The 26,549-nt window shown below is 43.7% G+C and overlaps 1 protein-coding gene across 3 annotated transcripts in view; it reads left to right on the plus strand.

Annotated features, from left to right (window-relative positions):
• stxbp5l (syntaxin binding protein 5L) overlaps positions 1-26,549 on the plus strand; it is a 294,368-nt gene that overhangs the window by 97,288 nt on the left and 170,531 nt on the right. For all 3 annotated transcript variants that reach the window (XM_060928664.1, XM_060928666.1, XM_060928665.1), the window contains exon 4: positions 23,153-23,253. In XM_060928664.1, coding sequence (XP_060784647.1) covers positions 23,153-23,253 — 101 coding nt within the window. The remainder of the gene's footprint in view (positions 1-23,152; positions 23,254-26,549) is intronic.

Raw genomic sequence — 26,549 nt, forward strand, 5'->3', positions numbered from 1 at the left:
TTCTAAAATAGTTGTCAGAGAAGTAAAGCTTGCAGGGGTTTTATTTATATAAATATACAGTAAGGTGTATACCAGCCATGTGTATATTACAATGAGATTTACAGTATATCTCCATCTCTGTGATTTCTAGGCTACAGAGATCATTTATCCTGTACAATCTGTACATGCAGTGTCTTGCAAAAGTATTCATCCCCCTTGGTGTTTGTCCTGTTTTGTCGCATTACAAGCTGGAATTAAAATGGATTTTTGGAGGGTTAGCACCATTTGATTTACACAATATGCCAACAACTTTAAAGGTGCACATTTTTTAAAAATTGTGACACAAACAATAATTAAGATAAAAAAAACCCCAGAAATCTGTAGTGTGCATAAGTATTCACCCCCTTTCGTATGAAACCCTTAAATAAGACCTGGTCCAAACAGTTAACTTCATAAGTCACATAATTAGCTGATTAAGATCCACCTGTGTGCAATCAAAGGGTCACATGAACTGTCACACGATGTCTGTATAAATCAACCTGTTCTGGAAGGACCCTGACTCTGCTACACTACTAAACAAGCAACATGAAAACCAAGGAGCCTCCAAACAGGTCAGAGACAAAGTTGTGGAGAAGTATAGATCAGGGTTGGGTTATAAAAAAATCCCAAACTTTGAATATCTCACAGAGCACCATTAAATCCATTATAGCAAAATGGAAAGAATATGGCACCACTACAAACCTGACAAGAGAAGGCCGCCCACCAAAACTCACAGACCAGGCAAGGAGGGCATTAATCAGACATACAACAAAGACACCAAGGAGAACACTGAAGGAGCTGCAAAGATCCACAGCGGAGATGGGAGTATCTGTCCATAGGAACACTTTAAGCTGTACACTCCACAGAGTGGGACTTTATGGAAGAGTGGCCAGAAAAAAAGCCACTGCTTAAAGAAAAAAAAGAAAACACATTTGGAGTTTGCCCAACAGCATGTGGCAGACTCCCCAAACACATGGAAGAAGATTCTCTACTCAGATGAGACTAAAATTGAACTTTTTTGCCATCATGGGAAATGCCATGTGTGGCGCAAACCCAACACCCTGAGAACACCATTCCTACAGTGAAGCATGGTGGTGGCAGCATCATGCTGTGGGGACATTTTTCATCTGCAGGGACAGGAAAGCTGGTCAGGACTGAAGGAAAGATGGATGGCACTAAATACAGGGCAATTCTGAAGAAAACCTGTTTGAGGCGGCCAGAGGTTAGAGACTGGGATGAAAGGTTCACGTTCCAGCAGGACAATGACCCTAAACATACTGCTAAAGCTACACTGGAGTGGTTTAAAGGGAAACATTTAAATGTCTTGGAATGGCCTAATCAAAGCCCAGACCTCAATCCAGTTGAGAATCTGTGGCATAACTTGAAGATTGCTGTACACCAACGCAACCCATCTAACGTGAAGGAGTTGGAGCAGTTTTGCCTTGAGGAATGGGCAAAAATTTCCAGTGGCAAGATCTGCTAAGCTAATAAAGACATACCCCAAGAGACTTGCAGCTGTAATTGTTGCAAAAGGTGGCTCTATAAAGTACTGATTTTGGTGGTGGGGCGTGTGTGCGTGTGTGCGTGTGTGTGTGTGTAAATACCTATGCACTCTCTAGATTGCTGTTTTTTCATCTTAATTATTGTTTGTGTCACAATAAAAAAAATGTAAAAAAAATCACATTGAAAGTGGTAGACATGTTGTGTAAATCAAATGGTGCTAAAACCCCCCAAATCAATTTTAATTCCAGTTTGTAATGCGACAAAACAGGACAAACACAAAGGGGGATGAATACTTATGCAAGACATTGTAATCATTACAGATGTTGTTATGCCATCTGAATGGTATTATTATCAGCATACATTTGCATGTCATTCAGCCTTCAAACAGTGTTCTATTGGGCACACGTACTGTACATATCACACTTGCCTTGAAATTCTCTCATAAATGACACATCCCAGACTGTAGCATTCATCCTTCATGTGAATGCCAACAGCCTCTTCATTGCTGAATTTCCAGACTTTTTTTTCCCTGTTTCATTCACTGACTCTTATTGTCGCTTCACTGTGCTAATGTTTTAAGTAGCCGTCAAGATTTTGTCCTATTTTCCACTCGTGTAATAGTGTAATTGTGCTTACATTTCTGAGGAAAGATGCATGTGTAATTGAGGATTATGACCAGTGTGGGAGAAAATTGGGTACAAAATCAACCAACTGAACAGAAATAAATCTGAAAGAAATCAAGAGCTTATGATATAGTGTAGTCTGTCGTATACAAACACGCAAAGACACGTAACGACAGTGGTGTTATCAAGGTCAAGGAGGTGTAACAGCTGAAAATGAGAGGACAAGAAGAGACAGTGAGGAGAGAGTATTTGTTTGGCCTCATCTTAGTTATATAGGCAGTCTTTTGTTGGAGTGCTGTCAAATGGAACAGATCAAAGTGTCTCTCTCTCTCTCTCTCTCTGTTTTTCCTCTCCCTTCTATTTCACTCCTCATGATTCACTGCTTTCTAGCACACACTGAAACCAATGAGTATGCTTGAATGCACACCGAGATGATTGACATACATTCCCTAAGATGCACTGATTGAGAGTGCCACACACACACACACACACACACACACACACACACACACACACACACACACACACACACACACACACAGGGCCGGAGTGGGCCCTGTTTTCAGTCCGGGAGTTTAATTCACATTCAGGCCACTTTGAAATGGAGGAGGAATTTGAGTACATTAAAAAAGATAAAACAAATAACTGTTCTTTCACAATGCTTTTTATTTGGTTTAAATTCAGGTAGTGACAATGTATGTTGTTCGTCGTTCTCTGCATTACTTTAGGGTTAATAAAACTTCCATTACGCGGTAGTTTAATGACCACAAACGTAATGCAGAGACCGACGAACGATTTCATCTAGTATGAGACGGGGCTCCACTTAAAATTGGATGGTGTGTGGCCGCGTGTCTAATCCGCATATACATTTATCTGTGTCACCAACATGTCCCAAAGTTCCTTAGGGAAAATATTTGAAAACACATCCAAAGGACATGCATCTTCAGAAATCGGCATCTTCGGCCCGGGTGTGGGAATGAACTTTTACGTCGGGGGCGAAATCCAGCTGACTGCCACTCCAAATAGCAAAGCAGCGAGTATGGATGATTGTTTCGCGTTATTTAAGACGAATTACACAACACATTTTTAGTCACATAGTCTTAAAATAACGAAAGCACCCATCTCGCGTGCATTTGAACCAATGCTTGTGCATTACATGCCGCATACGCCTCGAAAATAATGGCAAATCAACAATGCTGGGTACTCAGCAACCAGCAGATAAAGCGTGAGGGCGCATTAGGCAACTCAAAAATGGTTAAATGAAATGTAGGCTAAAGCAAGTGTTCGATTCTGCTTAGAATATTGGCATACGCATACACCTCTTCTAAGTTATATATTTAACAACAATTATTTAACATCAAATATGACTTCTAGGCCTATGTGTTCATAACCACAATGTGCGCACGCCTGTGGAAATGCATGGTGTGACAGCGAGATGAAATAGGCTGGATGAGGAAATAACGCGCAACAGCACATTTGGGACCTGTTCATCTAAAATTGTTAATAATGTAAAGCAATGTCCGGTTCTTCTTAGAATTAAGACATACACCACATCTATACCGTGTAAATTGCGAGATTTCACAAGACATCAAAAAGCTGAATTGACATCGCAAACTATCGACACATTATAGGCCTAGCATAGACTGATAAAATCGACAAACAAGGTTATCATACTCCATATCTTTCGTAACCTACCAGCTGGTCTTGAGAACATATCTGTCAATTTGGCACATTTTGCTGCCACCTCCTTCCTTTTTTTAAGCTTCGCCCTTTCGGTTCCACCTGGCCTCTTTCTGCCCTCCATCACTGACGCGCGCTGTTTCGCGCCAATGTTGTTTAAGTTCCCCGCAATACAGAGGAGGAGTCTTGGACCAAACCAACTGCAATAGAGGGGAGGGGAGAATTTCCTTATTTGGTAGCGCCTATTTAATCTGCTGCGATGCTGTCGGCGTCTGGGCTGCCATGTGAAAATGCAGAGTGCAGTTGAATTGATGATTAATGCAAGAATAAGATCAGTGACCAAAATTAGTGAAAATTATTTTCCCCATGCTCCAAGCAGGCCACCATTGATGGTTTGGGCCGGGGATGGTCCCGGCTAAATATAGGGCCACCCCGGCATTGCACACACACACTGACCATTTCCTAAAAAGATATAGGATTGAGGCGGCATGGTGGTGTAGTAGTTAGCGCTGTCGCCTCACAGCAAGAAGGTCCAGGTTCGAGGCCCGTAGCCGGCGAGGGCCTTTCTGTGCGGAGTTTGCATGTTCTCCCCGTGTCCGCGTGGGTTTCCTCCGGGTGCTCCGGTTTCCCCCACAGTCCAAAGACATGCAGGTTAGGTTAACTGGTGGCTCTAAATTGACCGTAGGTGTGAATGTGAGTGTGAATGGTTGTCTGTGTCTATGTGTCAGCCCTGTGATGACCTGGCGACTTGTCCAGGGTGTACCCCGCCTTTCGCCCGTAGTCAGCTGGGATAGGCTCCAGCTTGCCGGCGATCCTGTAGAACAGGATAAAGCGGCTAGAGATAATGAGATGAGATGAGATATAGGATTGATTTCCAGTACAGTGTGCCATGTGTGCATGTGTGAGTTATGATTTCATAATGAAACATTACAGTGACACAAGAGAGGAAGGATGTGAATCATAGTTGTGTAACGAGATGACATTAGTGAACAGACACACACTGCTGGTTCGTATTTTAGATCAGGGAATAGCAACAGGTCGGTTATGAAGCTGCTTGGCGGCAGACAGACAGACCTGAGAGCTCCACACACCGCTCATATGTTTACAACCAGCCACGTGAGCGCTGCAGAGACATACTGAAATATGAGAAAACCACACGAGGTCAAAAGATGTACATAAGCAATTTATCCTCAGTGGGATCAAAAGTCCTCGTCTACCTCCCTCTCTTGCTATTTCTCTCTATTTCTCTTCTTCTTTCTTTTTTTATATCTCACGCAGTGCTATTGTCTCTGGGGTTCAGCAGTGGTAAACATGTTTATGTAAACACCATCGCCATGGAAACGCAGGTATTGGTCACCTGCCTCATAGAGCGCCACAGATGAAAGCGAGAGGCAGGAAGCATTGCATCTGCATGGCGGATCATTTTACATGCTGAATGTGGAAAATGGACTGAGTAAATGAAATGCAGCTAAAACCAGTCACCTTGTGTTGGGCGTTTTCTCTCTCTCTCTCTCTCTCTCTCTCTCTCTCATATCCTGTGCATGATTCGCACTTTAAGGTCCTGATTTGTTCAGCCATTTGCCCCTACTGTTATGCACAGCCAGACTTCTTTCTACTGGGAAATATGTTCAAAACTGGCACAAGTCTAAACGCACAGTTTAAACACCGTGTACAAGGTGACACACAAAAAAAGTTTCCTTTCATATGTATGCATTTGTGTGGCGGCCTTGAGAACCATAGTGAAATTGTGACAGGTTCTGCTGCTTCAATCCGGCTTTCCTGAGCTGGAATATGTTTCTCTTTTGCATGTATCTCAACCACAAGTAAAGTAATAGCATTTTGAAATCTAGCTTATGCCTGCACATATCCATTCAACAACTTGATCAAGGCTTGACATTCACTGTCTGAGATAAACTAGAAAGGTTTCAGACATCTTCTAGCAGACCGACCCTTTAACCACCACATTTGTTAAACTGGCTCCTTACACAATGTGAGCTTTGCAAGGGGATTAAAAAGTAAATAAAAACATTTCCACATCATTTTCATGATACACTATGTTTATATTTATGATTTCTTTAAGGGTGGCACGGTGGTGTAGTGGTTAGCACTGTCGCCTCACAGCAAGAAGGTCCGGGTTCGAGCCCCGTAGCCGGCGAGGGCCTTTCTGTGCGGAGTTTGCATGTTCTCCCCGTGTCCGCGTGGGTTTCCTCCGGGTGCTCCGGTTTCCCCCACAGTCCAAAGACATGCAGGTTAGGTTAACTGGTGACTCTAAATTGACCGTAGGTGTGAATGTGAGTGTGAATGGTTGTCTGTGTCTATCAGTGCGTTTACATGCACATAGAGAGAATCGAATTTCTGCCGTTGCTCGACTGAAATCGAAGTTCAAAATGCCATGTATACACCTTAATTCGGCTGAAATTGAACCGAACTTGATTTCTCGGAATCGAGCTACACGACCTAGATTATGCGATTTCTGCCGAGCTACTTAGTGCATGTAAACCCTATTGAGCTACGTATTCGAGCTACTTACTTCAGCACTGCCCCTTCCGGAAGTGACGAGTGACGAGACCACAAGGGAAACACAACAGCCTCAGTCGGCATGACAACGAATCATGACAATGGCATGAATCTTTTCTTTTTGTGGCATTGTTTGCACTGTTAAAATTTAGCTCACTTACTGTATCACCAAATACATCTGTACAGCTGTTGCATAGCTGTGAATTGTGTACATAAACAAGTCATTTGTATTTGTGTGTGTGTGTGTGTGTGTGTGTATATATATATATATATATGTCCAACATCTGAAGAATGTCAATAAAAGCAAAACAATTGAACTTTTTGTGTGTTTATTAAGACATATAAGTTAAATTGTAAGCAAAAAAAATATATTTTTTGTAAGCAAAAAATGGACTTTAGAAAAATATTATTGTGCAAAATAAGTTGTCTTACAAAACAGTGGTCTGCACCGGACAGTTTGTAGCCATACAGTCTGTTAGAGCAAGCCTAACAGCTTGAACACGGAACTGCCAGTGTTGCCAGATTGGGGGTTTTAAGTGCATTTTAGCGGATTTGAACATGTTTTGGGCTGGAATACGTCAGCAGTATCTGGCAACACTATAGCTCTTCATGAGGACAACCGGAAGTGTACCAACACGATGGGGCGTGTAGCGCCACGTGTGGCTCGGGTGCACAATGCACCTTGCACAATAGCCCGATTTCACTTGTGCATGTAGGATTGGATTTCTCTGGCACCCCTGCTGGGACCCTTTGCTCGATTACCAACAGCAGCTCGATTTGGATGTGCATGTAAACGTACTGAGTGTGTCAGCCCTGTGATGACCTGGCGACTTGTCCAGGGTGTACCCCGCCTTTCGCCTGTAGTCAGCTGGGATAGGCTCCAGCTTGCCTGCGATAAACTAGCTAGTGTTAACCCTCTCTCATGTTATTTGCCCTGTTGATAGTGGGCGGGGCTTGCTGAGCGATGAACAAGCTTTTTATCTGTAGCCTAATAACTAAACTGGGGCAGTCAAGCAGGAACATTAGTCCAACACAGTAGCAGAGACGCTTTCACATAAAGGCAGCAACAGTCATCATCACATGGTGCAGTTGGAGTCTTGTTCTCGGACTCGACTCAGATCAATCGTGGACTCGACTTGAAATTTTCTTTAATGACTGGGACTTGAACACTGGGGACCCGAGACTGGACTCGGACTCGAGGTTTAGTGACTTGATTACAACACTGCTGTCAGGTGAGTGGGGGAGGGGATTCTCTGCCGAGGCTGTGCGCAGTGTGTTAGCCTATGGGAAATGAATAGTGTGTTGGATTTGCACTAATCCCATGTTTTGGAAAATCGAAAATGTTGTCTTGGGCCCCTCTGGGCTGTCACCAATCCATGTGCAAAGTATGGAGTATGTGCGTCCAGCCATGTCGATTTGCACAGGTGAACAGACAGAGAGACAACGAGATAGACAGACTTCTTTTAGTAGTATAGATTAACGGCAGACATTTTCTTCGAGCGGTATAGTGTGTGGATTTCTTGCAGAATTGGGCAACATTTGAACGGCTGACATTTTTTAATGGATATGTGTACTTATATGAGATTATTGAAGGATGTTGGTGAAAGAACTATGTATAGATAGTTAAACGTAGTCATATAAAACTACTTTTCATTTGGCTGCTATTGTAGATCAAGAAACATTGATCATAGCACATGCGGTACTCTGCAAAAGTCTTAGTCACCCTATTTTTTTATACAAACTTTGTTACAGATTTCTATTTTATGACTTCTACATTATCAAGTCATTACAAAAAACATTTCAGATTTCCAAACGTTTGTTTTCCAGCACAAAATTAAATGTTACAGAAAAAATGTTTGATCAGCATATTACATAAGAGAGCACTTTTCAAATTAAAAACATAATGAAGGCTACTGGGTTTTGCTGCAAAATGAAAAAGCAAGTGTGACAATCGAAGTGTCCAGAAGACCTGTGGCTGCTTCTGCAAGATGCTCAGTAAAACCTACAGCTCATTTCCTTATCAAACTGCACTCATTGTACCTGAGACCACTATTTCGTTTTTTAAAGCAAAGGGTCGTCTCACACCAAATATTTATTTTGTTTAATTTATTTTGGCTTACTGCTGTTCATAGTAATTTTTTTTTATGTTGAAATGTTTTATTTCATTCATTTTTAAGCCATTTTTGGTCTACGGCATTGCTTTGCATGTGTCTAAGACTTTTGCACAGGACTGTACATCACAAATGCATTTTAACGCACTATACAAGACAATTGTGACCGGGGTAAGATGTGGGGTAAGGGGTAGCCAGAACACGCTAGCACAGGGGTTTTCAAAGTGTGGGAGAGTCAGCCCCCCCCTCAGAGAGCAAATAAACAACAGTGCCCCCCCACACACACACAATTTTTGTTGTTGCTATACTTAATGTTCCATTCGTATTTTAAAAAATGGTTGTTGTACACATTTTTATTTTTTTCTTTTACACATTTTAAACATCTGTGCTTTTTTTAAACCTCCTTTTTTTTTTTTACACATTTTAAACATCTGTGCTTTTTTAAAACCTCTTTTTTTTTTTACACATTTTAAACATCTGTGCTTTTTTTTTTAAACATCTTGTTTTACATATTTTAAACATCTCATAGCATCGTTAGCTAGCACCTCTTGGCAGACAACACACTGTGGCAGTGGAGCATCTTCAGATCAAGTCAAGAGCCCTGCACTCCCGCAGGAGTCCCGCAGGACTCGCGGGACCCGCCGCAAAGCAGTGTGGCGCGGGACAAATTTTGAAAGCTCATTGCGGGCGTGGGCGGGACCGGAAGTGCACATATGCGGCGCGGGCGGGAGTGGCGATAAGCTGCAGTCCCGCTAACTAAAAACGTGTTTGAAATAAAATTTATAAATTATTAATGTATGTCTATCATATATAATTTGTGCTGGATATTTTATTTGGCATTAATAAAAACATTTTAAGATGCCTACATTTGCAGAGAGAGTCAGATTGCATGAGGAATGGCATCTTAAATTTGCCATTGATCACCCTAACAGGAAATCCTTTGATCACTCTAATGACTCGCAGTTCACACCCAACTAGCAAGAGAACCATGAGTGAAGTGATTTACTACTTGCGTTAGTCTACAACTCTAATCAGAGAGACAGGTTACACAGTGATGGTAGGCTTGACTCAGTGCTATCCCAGAAATCCTTCCTGTAATATGCAAATTTGGCTGTCCAATCAGAGGTGGCCAAATTTGCATATTACAGGAAGGATTTTTGGGATAGCACTGAGTCAAGTCTACCGTCACTGTGTAACCTGTCTCTCTGATTAGAGTTGTAGACTAACTCAAGCAGTAAATCAATTCACTTCTCTTACTAGCTCTGCTTTGTAATAAAAAATAAAAAAATAAAAACAACAACAACAACACACCATTGGTACAAAGCAAGCCCATTCACTTTTTTATGCTGATCAGAGAATTACAATGGCTTCTCATGTGATAAAAATGTGTGATTCATGATTAAATATTTTAATCTCTTGACAGCACTAATTATTATTATTAGAGACACTATATGCTGAATTCAGAAACAAGGTAAATAATAACAAACATGAACGTGAGCTGTAGATATTTATGCTCAAATCCACTCAAAGTAGGGGGCGGGGCACCATCACACTGTGTCAAGACAAGAACTTTCCTGAGAAATAACGCAAACGTCTGCATCATGCGGGATTTGCGGGCGGGAGTGGGACAAAATATGGCAGGCGCGGGCGGGAGCGGGACTGAAAATCATAATTTTTTTGTGGGTGGGAGCGGGACTGAAAATCATAATTCTTTGCGGGCGCGGGCGGGAGCGGGACTGCACAATGCGGGCGGGAGTGGGACTGAAAAATCCAACCCACGCAGACCTCTAATCCAGTCCATGAAAATCCAAACTTTAAATAATCGTGGTCATACTTCCTTCTTTTTTTGCTTGGCCCAGACTGTCTCCTCACTCACTGTAGCTTTAGGTACTAAAAATCGATCCATTTTGTCTCTGGCAAAGGCTAGCTGAAGTTCGCTAAATGTCCGCAATAGTAACTTATTCTGGTTTATTTTACCCCACGTTGCGCCCTGGCGGCACGGTGGTGTAGTGGTTAGTGCTGTCGCCTCACAGCAAGAAGGTCCTGGGTTTGAGCCCCGGGGCCGGCAAGGGCCTTTCTGTGCGGAGTTTGCATGTTCTCCCCGTGTCCGCGTGGGTTTCCTCCGGGTGCTCTGGTTTCCCCCACAGTCCAAAGACATGCAGGTTAGGTTAACTGGTGACTCTAAATTGACCGTAGGTGTGAATGTGAGTGTGAATGGTTGTCTGTGTCTATGTGTCAGCCCTGTGATGACCTGGCGACTTGTCCAGGGTGTACCCCGCCTTTCGCCCGTAGTCAGCTGGGATAGGCTCCAGCTTGCCTGCGACCCTGTAGAAGGATAAAGCAGCTAGAGATAATGAGATGAGATGAGATGAGACGTTGTGCCCCCCCCCGAAGAACTCTGGCGCCCCCTGGGGAGGCGCGCCCCACACTTTGAAAAGCCCTGCACTAACATAAAGTATGGCTATCAGGTTTGCAGGGGACAGATGGATGTAAAAGCAGTAAAGAGTTTATTGAAGGCAAACTGGGAGACAAATCCAAATCGTAAAGCAAAGGCAGAGTCAGTAAACAGGCAATGATCAGGCGAGGTACAAACAGAATGTCAAAGGCAGATACTAAAAGGGATAATCAAGATATAAACTGAATCAATGACCAAATAATCAGCACAAACAATAAAGGCTTGATAAAGTCAGGCATGGGAACACTGAGCATTTATATCTCAATGACAATGTGAACTGAAAGTCCTTATATACTGTGGCTGCGATCAGGAACAGGTGTGAATGATTAGAACTCCGGAGACTGAGAACGATGTGGTGCTGGATGGCTGTTGTAGTCCGTGGCGGCCATGTTTGAAGGCCGCTGTTAACTGTGAACAGATGCACACATGACAGTAGTAGTTGTAGTAATAGCAATGTCATTGAAACTGGTGACATACAGGATTTCCCATACATAGACCACTGTGTTGCGCAGCGCCACACAATGGATTCCTATCGCCACACAATCAGACTCGTGATTTTGAAAAAAAAAATTCCGTTGCGTATCGTTCCCTTCATTCATAGTGCTCTTTCTTCTCGTTCACGCGCACGCGCACACACCCACACACAGAGAGAGACGGAGAGGCGTGTCAACAGGCCTGCCGGTGTGCATATACCCGGACTGCAAGTAGGCCTGTTAGGCTAATTAAAAATAATGCAGCCTTCCCGATTCGCCTTCTGACCCCTTATTTTAAAAGGTAGCCTACGTCGTGCTCGTGATGAGCTTTATCATAGCCTTCTTGGCTTACAGGAAACGGACATCCCCGAGTCAGGCTATAAACCAATTTTGATGCATACAGTAGCAGCTTGACGCGAGGAACTGGCCTTATTGCATTATCCCGTTTATCCCACTTCAGCAATAACTTCCCTTATGATAGGGCACTTGAGTTTTTTTTCAGGAAGCCACGCAGAATTAAATGTTCTGATAGGGCATGCAGGCTTTGCACCAATTACGGTAATGCTTTTTCATTATTGTTAGTTGCCTTGGTGTTACCTTAAGTGGTTTCTTACATCTAATTATGATATTTTATTTTATTATTATTTTGTCACATTATACTATTTATTTCGGGGGCGGCACAGTGGTGTAGTGGTTAGCGCTGTCGCCTCACAGCGAGAAGGTCCGGGTTCGAGCCCTGTGGCCGGCGAGGGCCTTTCTGTGTGGAGTTTGCATGTTCTCCCCGTGTCCGCGTGGGTTTCCTCCGGGTGCTCCGGTTTCCCCCAAAGACATGCAGGTTAGGTTAACTGGTGACTCTAAATTGACCGTAGGTGTGAATGTGAGTGTGAATGGTTGTCTGTGTCTATGTGTCAGCCCTGTGATGACCTGGCAACTTGTCCAGGGTGTACCCCGCCTTTCGCCTGTAGTCAGCTGGGATAGGCTCCAGCTTGCCTGCGACTCTGTAGAACAGGATAAAGCGGCTAGAGATAATGAGATGAGATACTATTTATTTAATTTTAGTATTGGTTGAGGTAAGTGTTGAGTTCAATATTTAAAATAAAAACCTCCAGCTTGGGGCGGCACGGTGGTGTAGTGGTTAGCGCTGTCGCCTCACAGCAAGAAGGTCCTGGGTTCGAGCCCCGGGGCCGGCGAGGGCCTTTCTGTGTGGAGTTTGCATGTTCTCCCCGTGTCCGCGTGGGTTTCCTCCGGGTGCTCCGGTTTCCCCCACAGTCCAAAGACATGCAGGTTAGGTTAACTGGTGACTCTAAATTGACCGTGGGTGTGAATGTGAGTGTGAATGGTTGTCTGTGTCTATGTGTCAGCCCTGTGATGACCTGGCGACTTGTCCAGGGTGTACCCCGCCTTTCGCCCGTAGTCAGCTGGGATAGGCTCCAGCTTGCCTGCGACCCTGTAGAAGGATAAAGCGGCTACAGATAATGAGATGAGATGAGATGAGACCTCCAGCTTGTTTTTTGTAATTTATTCCTTGAATGTCAACTAAAGAATGATTGAAAGATTGCCACCAAAAAGGCAAAAAACTAAGGTAAAAACCAGAGATGCACCGATTGACCGGCTGTTGATTGGAATCGGCCGATTTTCACGTGATCGGCCATGACCGGCCGGTCTCATCTCATTATCTCTAGCCACTTTATCCTGTTCTACAGGGTCGCAGGCAAGCTGGAGCCTATCCCAGCTGACTATGGGCGAAAGGTGGGGTACACCCTGGACAAGTCGCCAGGTCATCACAGGGCTGACACATAGACACAGACAACCATTCACACTCACATTCACACCTACGGTCAATTTAGAGTCACCAGTTAACCTAACCTGCATGTCTTTGGACTGTGGGGGAAACCGGAGCACCCGGAGGAAACGCACGCGGACACAGGGAGAACATGCAAACTCCACATGGAAAGGCCCTCGGTCAAAATTAAAATATGATGATTTTCTGCCGATCAAAACTTGTGTATCACATAGAGCTGAAAGTGGAAATACTCGTAATTCGCAACTAAAAAGACTGCAGCTACACTGGCAGCTTGAACATGCTTTCTAGTGTGATTGTGTTGCGCTTGCGCAGAACGGTGTCAGTCCTGCGCGCCTAATGAGCTCCGGCGCACGCGCCGTTAACAAAAAAAAAATAAAAAATTCACTATATTTGTATATATTATATATCCAAATATAGTGAATTTTTTTTTGTGCCAGATATTGTATGTGAAAAGAAGAAAATGTTTGTGGTTGTGTGAATTTCCCATTACAGGAATTAATATGTTAGCCTATTACCAAACATCTAGTTAGATTTGTACAAAGAGAGAAAGAAAAAAATGTCTTTTTGTTTGTTTTACAGCCTTAGACTGGTACCAAAATTCAAAAAAGTGCTTATTTAAGGAGTTAAAGGCATTTTTGAGACAAAGTCGGCAAACAGTCTTATTTTGTCAATTTGGGTGTGCCGAATTCAAATCTGCAATATGCCGAGCTCTATCTGACCTCTGTTGACCTCTAGAGGTCATTGAACTTTGGGCCTGTAAACGTCTCAGCTGAACCCAGTTTCTCAGCTTTCTAAGGAATGAAATGTACTAAAATGATTAATGAAGTTAGCAAATGGCCTTGTTTGTTAAATGTTTGGGTGCTGAATTCATTTTTCATTTGTAAAACGACATATGACCTCTGATAACCTCAAGGTCATTAAACTTGGCCTATAGGCCTATGCATTTAACGGCATTTTTAAACTGACTTTACTCCCCCAAAAAGAATATGAACAGACAAAAAACAAATAGAAAGGAACAAATACAACATTAAATGCCAGTCCATGTACATGTGACTTACTTTTCACAATGAGAATGCCTAGGCGATCACCTTACATAACATTGCATTACATTTAGCGGTTATTGTTTATACAAAGCTACTGAAAAAAGGACAGATTCAGTATATATGAGAGTTTTTTTCTTTGTTGTTTGTTTTTTGTTTTAAACGGGGTAAAGCCTTTACAAAAAACAAAGAAAAAAACTCTCATATATACTAACCCTGATTAACCTGTATACCCTGTATGCCCCCACATTTTGTATGCTGCTGAATCTGTCCTTTTTTCAGTAGCTTTGTATAAACAATAACCGCTAAATGTAATGCAATGTTATGTAAGGTGATCACCTAGGCATTCTCATTGTGAAAAGTAAGTCACATGTACATGGACTGGCATTTAATGTTGTATTGTTCCTTTCTATTTGTTTTTTGTCTGTTCATATTCTTTTTGGGGGAGTAAAGTCAGTTTAAAAATGCCGTTAAATGCATAGGCCTATAGGCCAAGTTTAATGACTTTGAGGTTATCAGAGGTCATATGTCGTTTTACAAATGAAAAATGAATTCAGCACCCAAACATTTAACAAACAAGGCCATTTGCTAACTTCATTAATCATTTTAGTACATTTCATTCCTTAGAACGCTGAGAAACTGGGTTCAGCTGAGACGTTTACAGGTCCAAAGTTCAATGATCTCTAGAGGTCAACAGAGGTCAGATAGAGCTCGGCATATTGCAGATTTGAATTCGGCACACCCAAATTGACAAAATAAGACTGTTTGCCGACTTTGTCTCAAAAATGCCTTTGGGTGTCACAATTCTGGATTTTGGTACCAGTCTACCCTGGTTGCACTTGATTCCATTGGAAATTACTCTACAAATACACATTTGACAAAGATGATAGAATGGCTATGGTATAAGTATGACTGGAAATTATTTTTGTATTTTGATACTGAATTAAGAAATGGGTTGTTCCATAAGGCATAAGTTTTCAGATCTAAATAGGCTTATGAAAGTGTGTTCCATAGCAGTAGGCAAATAATATATGAGGGGGAAGTTGTTTTTGTGCCAGATATTGGATGGGAAAAGAAAAAAATGTTTGTGTGAATTTCCTATTTCAGGAATGAATATGTTAATACCAAACATGAAGAAAGATTTTATTTTTGTTTGTTTTCAACCTTTGAGGTGTTGAAAATTTATTACTGAAAATCTGGCAGAATGTTCTATTAAAGAAAAGATAACAAGAAAATAGTCTTTGTGTGTGCTGTGAAGTGGTTTGAAAAAATGAAATCGGAATCAGCCAAAATTGGTATTGGCAGGTCACACTCCATGGAAAATCGAAAATCGGAATCGGCCCAAAAAATTGCAATCGGTGCATCTCAAGTAAAAACTAAACTTTAACTTCAATTTTGGTGAGTAATTTTCATAAATTTAAAAGACAGGTTTTCCACCAACATCAAGCCCAGCAAACTAATGGCCTGCCCTGTAATGTAAAGTTGGGTTGAGGAATGAAACCAGGCAGGGTTCTGGTAAAAATTGTTTTCGCTGTCTTCTCTTAAAGAACTTAAAAGAATTCAGATTGAACTGAGTAGTCTCAAATGCTTCTTGTAGCTTTAAAATAGTCCCAGCAGGTGACTCTGAAGAAAAATACTGTGTGTTTGAACACCGCCCGCTGTAAACACTTTGCATACACCCCAATGACCGACTCCACCGACCGCCACGACACCACTGCACACGATTCACTGTCCTTGAACACATCGGCACAGTGGAGCACCACAAATTGCTACCTGGTCTGTGGGAAACACTAACATAGATAGGATAGTTTGAATAATATGGAATGCCCATTACAGTGCCATTGTCCAATGGTGAGTGTAATGTGGTGCAGGAATATGAACAGGGTGTTTCAAAAAATTTGATATCGTTTCACAATCTAATAACTTTGCCAATTCTCATTCAATTGACCAAGTTTTAACAGTATGTGTGGAAACAGATCAAAATTTTATGTTTAATGTTTTTTTCAAAATCTTTTTCAGTATAGAAATGCCATTCACTGGAAAAGAAAAGGCATTTTGTGTGTTAGAGGACACTCGAACACAGTCGAACAAGACTGTGCAGCGTGCATTTATGAGAGAATTCTTTAAAAATGCACCAGCTGCAATGCAGATTTGGACATGGCACAAAAAGTTCAAAGAGGAAGGCTGTCTTTACAGGGCAAAAGGATCTGGACGACCACCAGCATCGGAAGAGACTGTCGAGCGGGTTCGCGAATATTGAAAATTTGTGAAATCGTTCATGGAATCCACATACCTTTGGAATTTCTCATTCAAATTTTGAGGAATAAATCTTGTATTGCTCAACATTAAGCATGTTCAGTTTCATTCACCTAGACTATGTAGTTTCTGGGATATTTACATCTCAAATAATGCCAAATTTTTTGAAACACCCTGTATTTTAGCAAGCTAACACACAAGTGCACTGTCCCCTGATCCAGCTGAACACATTATTTGGAGGCATAACACTGGATTTCTTTAGTTAGTTATTAGCTTAGTTTATAATGCAGGTATACTTCATATGATGTAGTCTAATGTTATGTTAGCTATGACTTTTTTTCTTTGTATCTGGCTACACAACCAACAAAAGTTGTTTAGGTATATGCTTTTAATGTCTAATCGGACAAGTATTTGTGTGGGCAAATAGTGCAACAATTTAAGAATAACATTCCTCAGTGTCAAGTTGCAAAGAATTTGAGAATCACATCATCTACAATAATATCATTAATAGATTCAGAGAATTAATAGATTCAGAGAACCCCTCCTAGAACTGCCACCTTATTGTGGTGGAGGGGTTTGTGTGCTTGAATGATCCTAGGAGCTATGTTGTCGGGGGCATTATGCCCCTGTTAGGGTTTCCCAAGGCAGACAGGTCCTAGGTGACAGGCCAGACCAAGAGCAGTTCACCAAAAAAACCCCTATGGAGAAAAAATCCAGGACCGTGACGTCGCCCGGTAGGACGCAGCCGGGGCCCCACCCTGGAGCCAGGCCCGGGGTTGGGGCTCGTATGCGAGCGCTTGGTGGCCGGGCCTTTGCCCATGGGGCCCGGCCGGGCTCAGCCCGAAGAGGTGACGTGGGCCCGACCTCCTGTGGGTTCACCACCCACAGAGGTAGCAGTAGGGGTTTGGTGCAGTGTGGATTGGGTGGCAGTCGAAGGCAGGGGCCTCGACGACCTGATCCCCGGACACAGCGGCTGGCTGTTGGGACATGGAATGTCACTTCGCTGGGGGGGAAGGAGCCTGAGCTTGTGCGGGAGGTTGAGAGGTACCGGCTAGAGATAGTCAGGCTCACCTCCACGCACAGCTTGGGCTCTGGAACCCAGCTCCTCGAGAGGGGCTGGACTTTCCACTTCTCTGGAGTCGCCCGTGGTGAGCGGCGGCGGGCTGGTGTGGGCTTCCTTATAGCTCCCCAGCTCAGCCGCCATGTGTTGGAGTTTACCCCAGTGAACGAGAGGGTCGCCTCTCTGCGCCTTCGGATTGGGGAGAGGGCTCTTGCTGTTGTTTGTGCCTACGGGCCAAATAGCAGTATAGAGTATCCGGCCTTCTTGGAGTCCCTGGGAGAGGTACTGAGGGGTGCTCAGACTGGGGACTCCATTGTGCTACTGGGGGACTTCAATGCTCACGTGGGCGATGACAGTGACACCTGGAGGGGCGTGGTTGGGAGGAACGGCCTCCCCGATCTGAACCCGAGTGGTGTTTTGTTATTGGACTTCTGTGCTAGCCACAGTTTGTCCATAACGAACACCATGTTCGAGCATAGGGGTGTCCATAAGTGCACGTGGCACCAGGACACCTTAGGTCGGAGGTCGATGATCGACTTTGTAGTCGTGTCATCTGATCTCCGACCCTATGTCTTGGACACTCGGGTGAAGAGAGGGGCTGAGTTGTCAACTGATCACCACCTGGTGGTGAGTTGGATCCGCTGGCGGAGGAGGAAGCTGGACAGACCTGGCAGGCCCAAACGTATGGTGAGGGTCTGCTGGGAACGTCTGGCCGAGCACTCTGTTGGGGAGGTCTTTAACTCCCACCTCCGGGAGAGCTTTTCCCAGCTTCCGAGGGAGGCGGGGGACATTGAGTCTGAGTGGACCATGTTCTCTACCTCCATTGTGGACGCAGCTGTTCGGAGCTGTGGCCGCAAGGTCTCCGGTGCCTGTCGTGGCGGCAATCCCCGAACCCGGTGGTGGACACCGGAAGTAAGGGATGCCGTCAAGCTGAAGAAGGAGTCCTATCGGGCCATGTTGACCTCCGGGACTCCTGAGGCAGCCGACGGGTATCGGCAGGCCAGGCGTGCTGCAGCTCGGGCAGTTGCAGAGGCAAAAACTCGGAACTGGGAGGAGTTCGGGGAGGCCATGGAGAAGGACTATCGGTCGGCCTCGAAGAAATTCTGGCAAACCGTCCGGCGCCTCAGGAGGGGGAAGCAGTACTCTGCCAACACTGTTTACAGTGCGGGTGGGGAGCTGTTGACCTCGACTGGGGACATTGTCGGGCGGTGGAAGGAATACTTTGAGGATCTCCTCAATCCCACCGTCATGTCTTCCACTGAGGAGACTGAGGCTGATGACTCAGAGGTGGACTCGTCCATTACCCAAGCCGAAGTCACTGAGGTGGTTTGCAAGCTCCTCGGTGGCAAGGCACCGGGGGTGGATGAGATCCGCCCTGAGTATCTCAAGTCTCTGGATGTTGTGGGGCTGTCTTGGTTGACACGCCTCTGCAACATCGCGTGGCGGTCGGGGACAGTGCCTCTGGAGTGGCAGACTGGGGTGGTGGTCCCTCTTTTTAAGAAAGGGGACCGGAGAGTGTGCTCCAATTATAGGGGAATCACACTTCTCAGCCTCCCAGGGAAAGTTTACTCCAGGGTACTGGAGAGGAGAATTCGACCAATAGTCGAACCTCGGATCCAGGAGGAACAATGCGGTTTTCATCCTGGTCGCGGAACACTGGACCAGCTCTATACCCTTCATAGGGTGCTCGAGGGTTCATGGGAGTTTGCCCAACCAGTCCACATGTGCTTTGTGGATCTGGAGAAGGCATTCGACCGTGTCCCCCGTGGTATTCTGTGGGGGGTGCTTCGGGAGTATGGGGTTCGGGGCTCTTTCCTAAGGGCTGTCCGGTCCCTGTACGAACGGAGCAGGAGTCTGGTTCGCATTGCCGGCAGTAAGTCAGACCTGTTCCCGGTGCATGTTGGACTCCGTCAGGGCTGCCCTTTGTCACCGGTTCTGTTCATAATTTTTATGGACAGAATTTCTAGGCGCAGCCAGGGGCCGGAAGGAATCCTGTTTGGGAACCACAGGATTTCATCTCTGCTTTTTGCGGATGATGTTGTCCTGTTGGCTTCTTCAAACCAGGACCTTCAGCATGCACTGGGGCGGTTTGCAGTCGAGTGTGAAGCAGCTGGGATGAGAATCAGCACCTCCAAGTCCGAGGCCATGGTTCTCGACCGGAAAAGGGTGGCTTGCCCTCTCCAGGTTGGTGGAGAAGTCCTGCCTCAAGTGGAGGAGTTTAAGTATCTCGGGATCTTGTTCACGAGTGAGGGAAGGATGGAGCGTGAGATCGACAGGCGGATCGGTGCAGCCTCCGCAGTGATGCGGTCGCTTTACCGGTCCGTCGTGGTGAAGAAGGAGCTGAGCCAAAAGGCGAAGCTCTCAATTTACCGGTCGATCTACGTTCCGACTCTCACCTATGGTCATGAGCTTTGGGTAATGACAGAAAGAACAAGATCGCGGATACAAGCGGCTGAAATGAGTTTCCTTCGCAGGGTGGCTGGGCGCTCCCTTAGAGATAGGGTGAGAAGCACAGTCACTCGGGAGGAGCTCGGAGTAGAGCCGCTGCTCCTCCACATCGAGAGGAACCAGCTGAGGTGGCTCGGGCATCTTTTTCGGATGCCTCCTGGACGCCTCCCTGGGGAGGTGTTCCAGGCATGTCCCCCCGGGAGGAGGCCCCGGGGAAGACCCAGGACACGCTGGAGGGACTATGTCTCTCGGCTGGCCTGGGAACGCCTCGGTGTTCTTCCTGAGGAGCTGGCCGAGGTGTCTGGGGAAAGGGAAGTTTGGGCTTCCATGCTTAGACTGCTGCCTCCGCGACCCGGTCCTGGATAAGCGGAAGAAGACGAGACGAGACGAGACGAGACGAGACGAGACGAGATTCAGAGAATCCAGAGATATCTCTGTACGCAAGAAACAAGGCTGAAAACCAACACTGGATGTCCCTGATCTTCAGGCCCTCAGGTGACTCTGCATTAAAAACAGACACGATTCTGTCATGGAAATCACTGCATGGGATCAGAAACTCTTCTGCAAACCACTGTCCTTGAACACAATTTGGCACTGCATCCACAAGTTAAAATCCCACCATGCAAAGAATGAACTATCTATAAACAATATCTAGAAACACTCAGGTCTTCCTCACTTATGATGGACTGAGGTGAAGTGGAAAACTCCTGTGGTCTGACAAATCAAAATTTGAAATTCTTTTTGAAAATCATGGACACTGCATTCTCCGGGCTAAAGAGGAGAGGGACCAATGGCTTGTTATCAGTTCACAGTTCCAAAACCAGCAACTGTGATGGTACAGGGGTGGATTAGTGCGCATGTCATGGGTAGCTTGCACATCTGGGAAGCCACCATTAATGTGGAATGATAATTACAGGTTTTGGAGCAACATACTCCCATCTAGACAATGTTTTCTCAGGGAAGGTAAGACAATGCCGAACTGCATTCTGCACGTATTACAACTGCATGGCTCCATAATAAGAGCCTGGGTGCTAAACTGGCCTGCCTGCAATCCAGACCTGTCCCAAACTGTTAAGCAACTGAAAATATTATAGGAGCTGCAAATGTAATACAGTACAATTTAAGTGCATGAAGAAGCTTAATCTAGGTGGTATAGTGGTGCAGTGAAGACTCAGGATTCTCCTTGTTTCTGTGTGGGTTCCCTCCTGGTGCTCCAGTTTCTCCCCCACAGTCCAAATACATGTGGATTAGGTCAACTGGCTACTCTACATTACTGATAGGTGTGAATGTGAGTGCGAATGGTTGTTCATCTCTGTGTTAACCCTGTGATTGATTAGTGACCTTCCCAGGACGTACCCCACCTCTCATCCGAAATCACCTGGGATTGGCTCCAGCTTCCTCTCCGACACTGACGCATAAGTGGTTTTGAAAATGGATGGATGGAAGGATGGAATAAGCTTAATTTGTACACAGCAGTCTTTTCATTTAGTTAAAACCAACTGGAAATCAAAAGACATTTTACTTTGTATTAATGTCTGCTGTATCCTTTAATTGTTCTGACCTGAAAATCTTCATTTTATCAGAACCAGGGAGCGATTTCACAGCCATCGCAATCCGTGCTATATACAGAATACATGTAGTAGGTGATTTTAGACCCATGTCGCATGATAAACTAAAGTTTTAGTAACCTAATTGTGAATGTCAGACATATTTGTGGCAGCATCAAATGCACCTTCTCACAGATATTCTGACCAGTGTGTCATTTTGAACACACTTTTGATGAAATGTTAATGTTTTTACATGATATTTCTCTGAACCAAACTAGTGGCTTCACAATTGTCTCCTAATTTAATTGAGACCAATTCCTACCCTACTAGTGAGACTGCTACCGATTCAGGTGTGTGAGGGCTAACATTTAAAAAGGTGTTTCGAATGTCATAGGGCAGCTGAATGTCTTCTTTGCATGAGTAGAATACTCCTGTGAGTGGCTGCATCACCCTAATTGACAGGAGGAGAGGAAAACAAGTCCTTTCTTGGACTCTCGGTTACAGATGGTTGTGGTAAAGTCACGATTCAAACTGAAGCATCTCAATGACCGGACAAAACCGAGACAGCTGTGCCCAGTGAGCTTTTTTTTTTTTTGGCTGAAGAATGGCGATGACTTCAGCTCCTCCAACTGCCTCCTTTCCTCTTTCTGCATCCATGTCACATGAAATATGTATGAAACAGCCATCATACAGATCCCATGTAAACGTGCAATCATCCTCAATATATCCCATATATTTCTTTGAATTGAAGTTCATTATAACAGGGCACTATGCATGTGATTCTCCGCATACAAAACCTGCCACTCCTAGCCACTTTCACCCTTCTCTTTCAGCCAAAAGACAGAAAGGAGCAGGCGTATGCTCATTGATTTGAATGAAAAGTAATTGGCAAAGCACTGATTTGTTTAATGCAATAACGTACATCCAGTTACTGAATTTCAATAGATAATTATACATAGGGGTGAAATTTCAGGCTGTGTAATGAACATGTGTTTTCTGTCTAGATGCTATCTTTAGAAATTGAACATTTTCAGCCACAGCGTCTGGAAGCCAAACCAGATGCTGTACTGATTATATAAGGATTTAAACAATGACAAATTTGGATGCTTTGCTCTCTTCCTTGGTAGCTGTAAATGCCACTGGGAAGTAGCTTCAGCTCTTACTTGTAAACTTCTGACATAACATCTTGCCTCAAGACTGCCAGCCCACTGTGACACCCAGCTGTGGATCTCTGACTGTGAACCTTATTTCAGCCACATGCTTCTGCTTAATTGACCATTAACAAGATTCATGTAGCTTAAAGACAGGAGATTAAATCCTCAGGTGATGAACGCTCATCCAACTTCAATATACAAGAATAGATCACCTGAATGTTTTATGGGACGAGGAGCGAGAAGACGGTTGGAAATTATTGTTTTGTTAATCGCATGATGCTAATTGGCCTTTATTAGCTTTTAATGATGAACCTATCAATTAAAGTATTCCCTTTAGAATACAAATGTACCTGAATGCCATGAAATATGACCAGGAAATGTGTTCAATACATTTTAATTCATAAGTAACTATGTGTAGAAAAATTCCTATATAATATTGTTTCTTGTGTGTGTGTGTGTGTAGGGTGCGTTGGTCACAGCCTGTGCAGATGACACTCTGCATCTCTGGAACCTTCGGCAGAGACGTCCAGCAATACTGCATTCGCTCAAATTCAACAGAGAGCGGTGAGCTTCTACACACACACACACACACACACACACACACCCTTTCAAGTCTCAAGGATATGTGTGTGTGCTGTACATTACTACAGTCAAAGCCAGAAACTCACTTCAATTTTCAGCTTGATGAGAAGTTGCTCAAGGTTGCAGACTTTCAGTTGAAATCAATATAAAATGAAATAAAGATAGTGTAACTTGGAGTTGCAGAATTAATATAAACCAAAGTATCTGAGCCTGTTATTTCGGAAATAAAGCACGACAGGGTATGCTGCTTTATGCTTGGTTCACACATTGGCGTTTCAGCCTTGCGTATGTACGGCATATCAGGATACGTGGCAGGAAGAAAGGAATGTCACAGCATCGCCAGCTTATGTAGCGAATACTCTAGGATGCGTAACACGATCTCCTTGTATGCCAGGGTGTGGCATATTTTTAAGTCTGCACTTAAAAATCTGTAGCACATACAGTACGTAGCAGCTTTGATACGTCACACATACAGTTGTGGTCAGAAGTTTATATACAGCGACATGCATGTCATCTTGGATATGAATGTCATGGCAATATTTGGGCTTTCAATAATTTCTTTGAACTGTTCTTTTTCTGTGACAGAATGATTGTACAGCATACAGCTTTAATTTAAAAAAAAAAACACTAGAATTTGGTGCACAAGCTTTAATTTTCTTTGGGTTTTCTGAAATCAACACAGGGTTAAAATTATACATACAGGGTCAAAAACATACATACAGCACACCTAATATTTGGGTAAAATGTCTCTTCATAAGATTCACCTTGACCAAACATTTTTTGTTTACCATGAACAAGCTTCTGGCAGAATTTGGGTTGGATATTTCATGACTCTTCATAGTAGAATTGGTAGAGTTCAAATAATTGTTTTTTTTTGGTATGGATTCGACTTATAAGCACGGTCCATTTATTTTCAACAGGGTTGAAGTCAGGACTTGTTTTAAGCTTAATGTTAGCCTGCTTTATCCTCCACAACCAGCTCTGATGTGTGTTTGGGTTCATTGTCCTTTTGCAAGTCCCAAGTCGTGTTCAAGTTTCTGATGGTTTATGCTGAAGAATTCTGAGGTAGTCCTCCTTCTTCATTATTCCATCCACTTTGTGCAATGAACCTGTTCCACTGGCAGCAAAACAGCCCCAGAGCATGATGATCCTACCACCAGCTGGTACAGTGTCCCTCTGTACATGGTGGTCATTGTGGCCAAACAACTCAATCTTTGTCTTATCTGACCATACAGCTATGCTCCAGAAGGCTTTTTCTTTGTCTGTGTGATCAGCTTCAAACTTTAGTTAAGCTTGAAGATGTCAATTTTGGAGCAGGGGGTTATTTTTTGGACAGCAGCCTCTTAGTCCATGGTGATCTGAACTGTAGACAGTGATCCATCAGCTTCCAGTTCATGGCAGGGCTGTGCCATGGTGGTTCCCAGGTTGTTCCTGACCATCCAAACCAATTTCCTTTCAGCTGAGGGTGACAGTTTGGGTTTTCATGAAGCAAAGTGACTTGGCAAAGTGACTACACCTCACAATAAGTTGGATACAATTGTTTGAACTGATGTTGGAATTTGCAGTTGTTTAGAAATGACTCCAAGAGACATTCTGGAGTTGTGTATATCTGCGATCCTCTTTCTCAGATCTGCACTGAGCTCCTTGGACTTTCCCATTTTACTGTGTGATGGTCAAGCCAATGAGTGCTGTAAACAAACCCTTTTTATGAAGGCACAGAGAAACTACCAGCTATAGTCAATCATGATCACTAACAGGAAGTAATGAGACCTTGGCCTTGGCAAGATAAAAGATATTTTGGAAGTTTCAGCACCTCTGAATTAATAATCGAAGTGAGCGTATATACATTTTTGACCCTGTATGTATAATTTTGACCCTGTGTTGATTTCATAAAACCAAAAAAAAAAAAAATTTAAAACTTGTGCACCAAATTCAAGTGTTTTTTTTTTAAAGATGTATGCTGTACAATCATTCTGCCACAGACAAAGAACAGTTCAAAGAAATTACTGAAAGCCCAAATATTGTCATGGCATTCATATTCAAGATGACACTCATGTCACTGTATGTAAACTTCTGACCACAACTGTATGTCACGTGTATGCTGTAAAAACGAAAGCTACACAGCAGTGATGCAGCGGGAATGTTGCTCGAACACTTATTACGCCGTGCAAACATTTTAGTTGACATGAAGGTGGCTCCAGGGCTGGCTGGGTGGATGCGGCTAATGTCTTCTCTCTTCCCTTGCCCTTTTTGGGTCCTGACTTCTTCACTGGCATGATGCATTCTTGACTGTGATGAATGACAACAAATGCAGCATGGGGCCCCCTTTTATACCCACCTGTGAACACCGCAGATACGCAGCAGCAACATCACACATAAGAACGAAACGCCATGCCAGCGAAAGCAATGAAATGGTTACGCCATGGTAATGCATCATACGCCACGCATACGCCTCAGTACGCCATAACTTTACGTCCCTTGAACCCCATACAAACCCCAGATATGCCACCGGAACACCTCAGAAATGTCACACATATGCCGTGTATGTCACAGGACTTTAATTTTGGACAAAATACATCTCATTTCTTGGTGTTTGACCCACACGCCACTTACATGGCAAGATATAAGACAGTGTGATAGTAGCCTTAGGAAAATAATTCATTACCACCACAAAATGTATTATTTTTTCTGGCTTTATTCAACTTACATCACATCACTTTGAAAATGATGGCAATTTTTGCTCCACATCATAATTTTTATTCATTTATACTTAATGTTGACTTAAATTATATGGAGTGTCCAGCATACTAGTCCCTGTGAATGTGCTGTTCCTAAAATTCACCTGCACTGTGCGATAAGTTTATTAATCTTCCTGTTAGTGCTGAGATATACAGTATACAGTGTTTCGTGGAATGCACAGATTCCCATTCAAAGCACCAAATTAATTTGATAAGAGTATGAGTGAAAATTGAGAGAGTAACTGATTAAATAACCACCATCATGGAATTTTACTTCTACTCCGGTAATATAATAAGAACCACACTTCCTTCACATCACTGGAGACTGAGTCAGACACAGTTCTGATAAAAGCCATGACTCTTTGCTGTTATGAAATCAAAGCTTTAATGCTGCTTGTATTGTGGATGCTGGCGGTTTTGTGGATGAACAGCACTATGGGTAATCCAGTCAGAGCTATGAAGGAAACCTTGAGTCATCTCAGACAAACAGATTGGCCTTCGTGGCAAAGGAAGGACGTCAAGAAAGTCATGATTGGGCAT

This window comes from Neoarius graeffei, chromosome 9 (assembly GCF_027579695.1).
Source record: "Neoarius graeffei isolate fNeoGra1 chromosome 9, fNeoGra1.pri, whole genome shotgun sequence".
Classification (NCBI taxonomy): domain Eukaryota; kingdom Metazoa; phylum Chordata; class Actinopteri; order Siluriformes; family Ariidae; genus Neoarius; species Neoarius graeffei.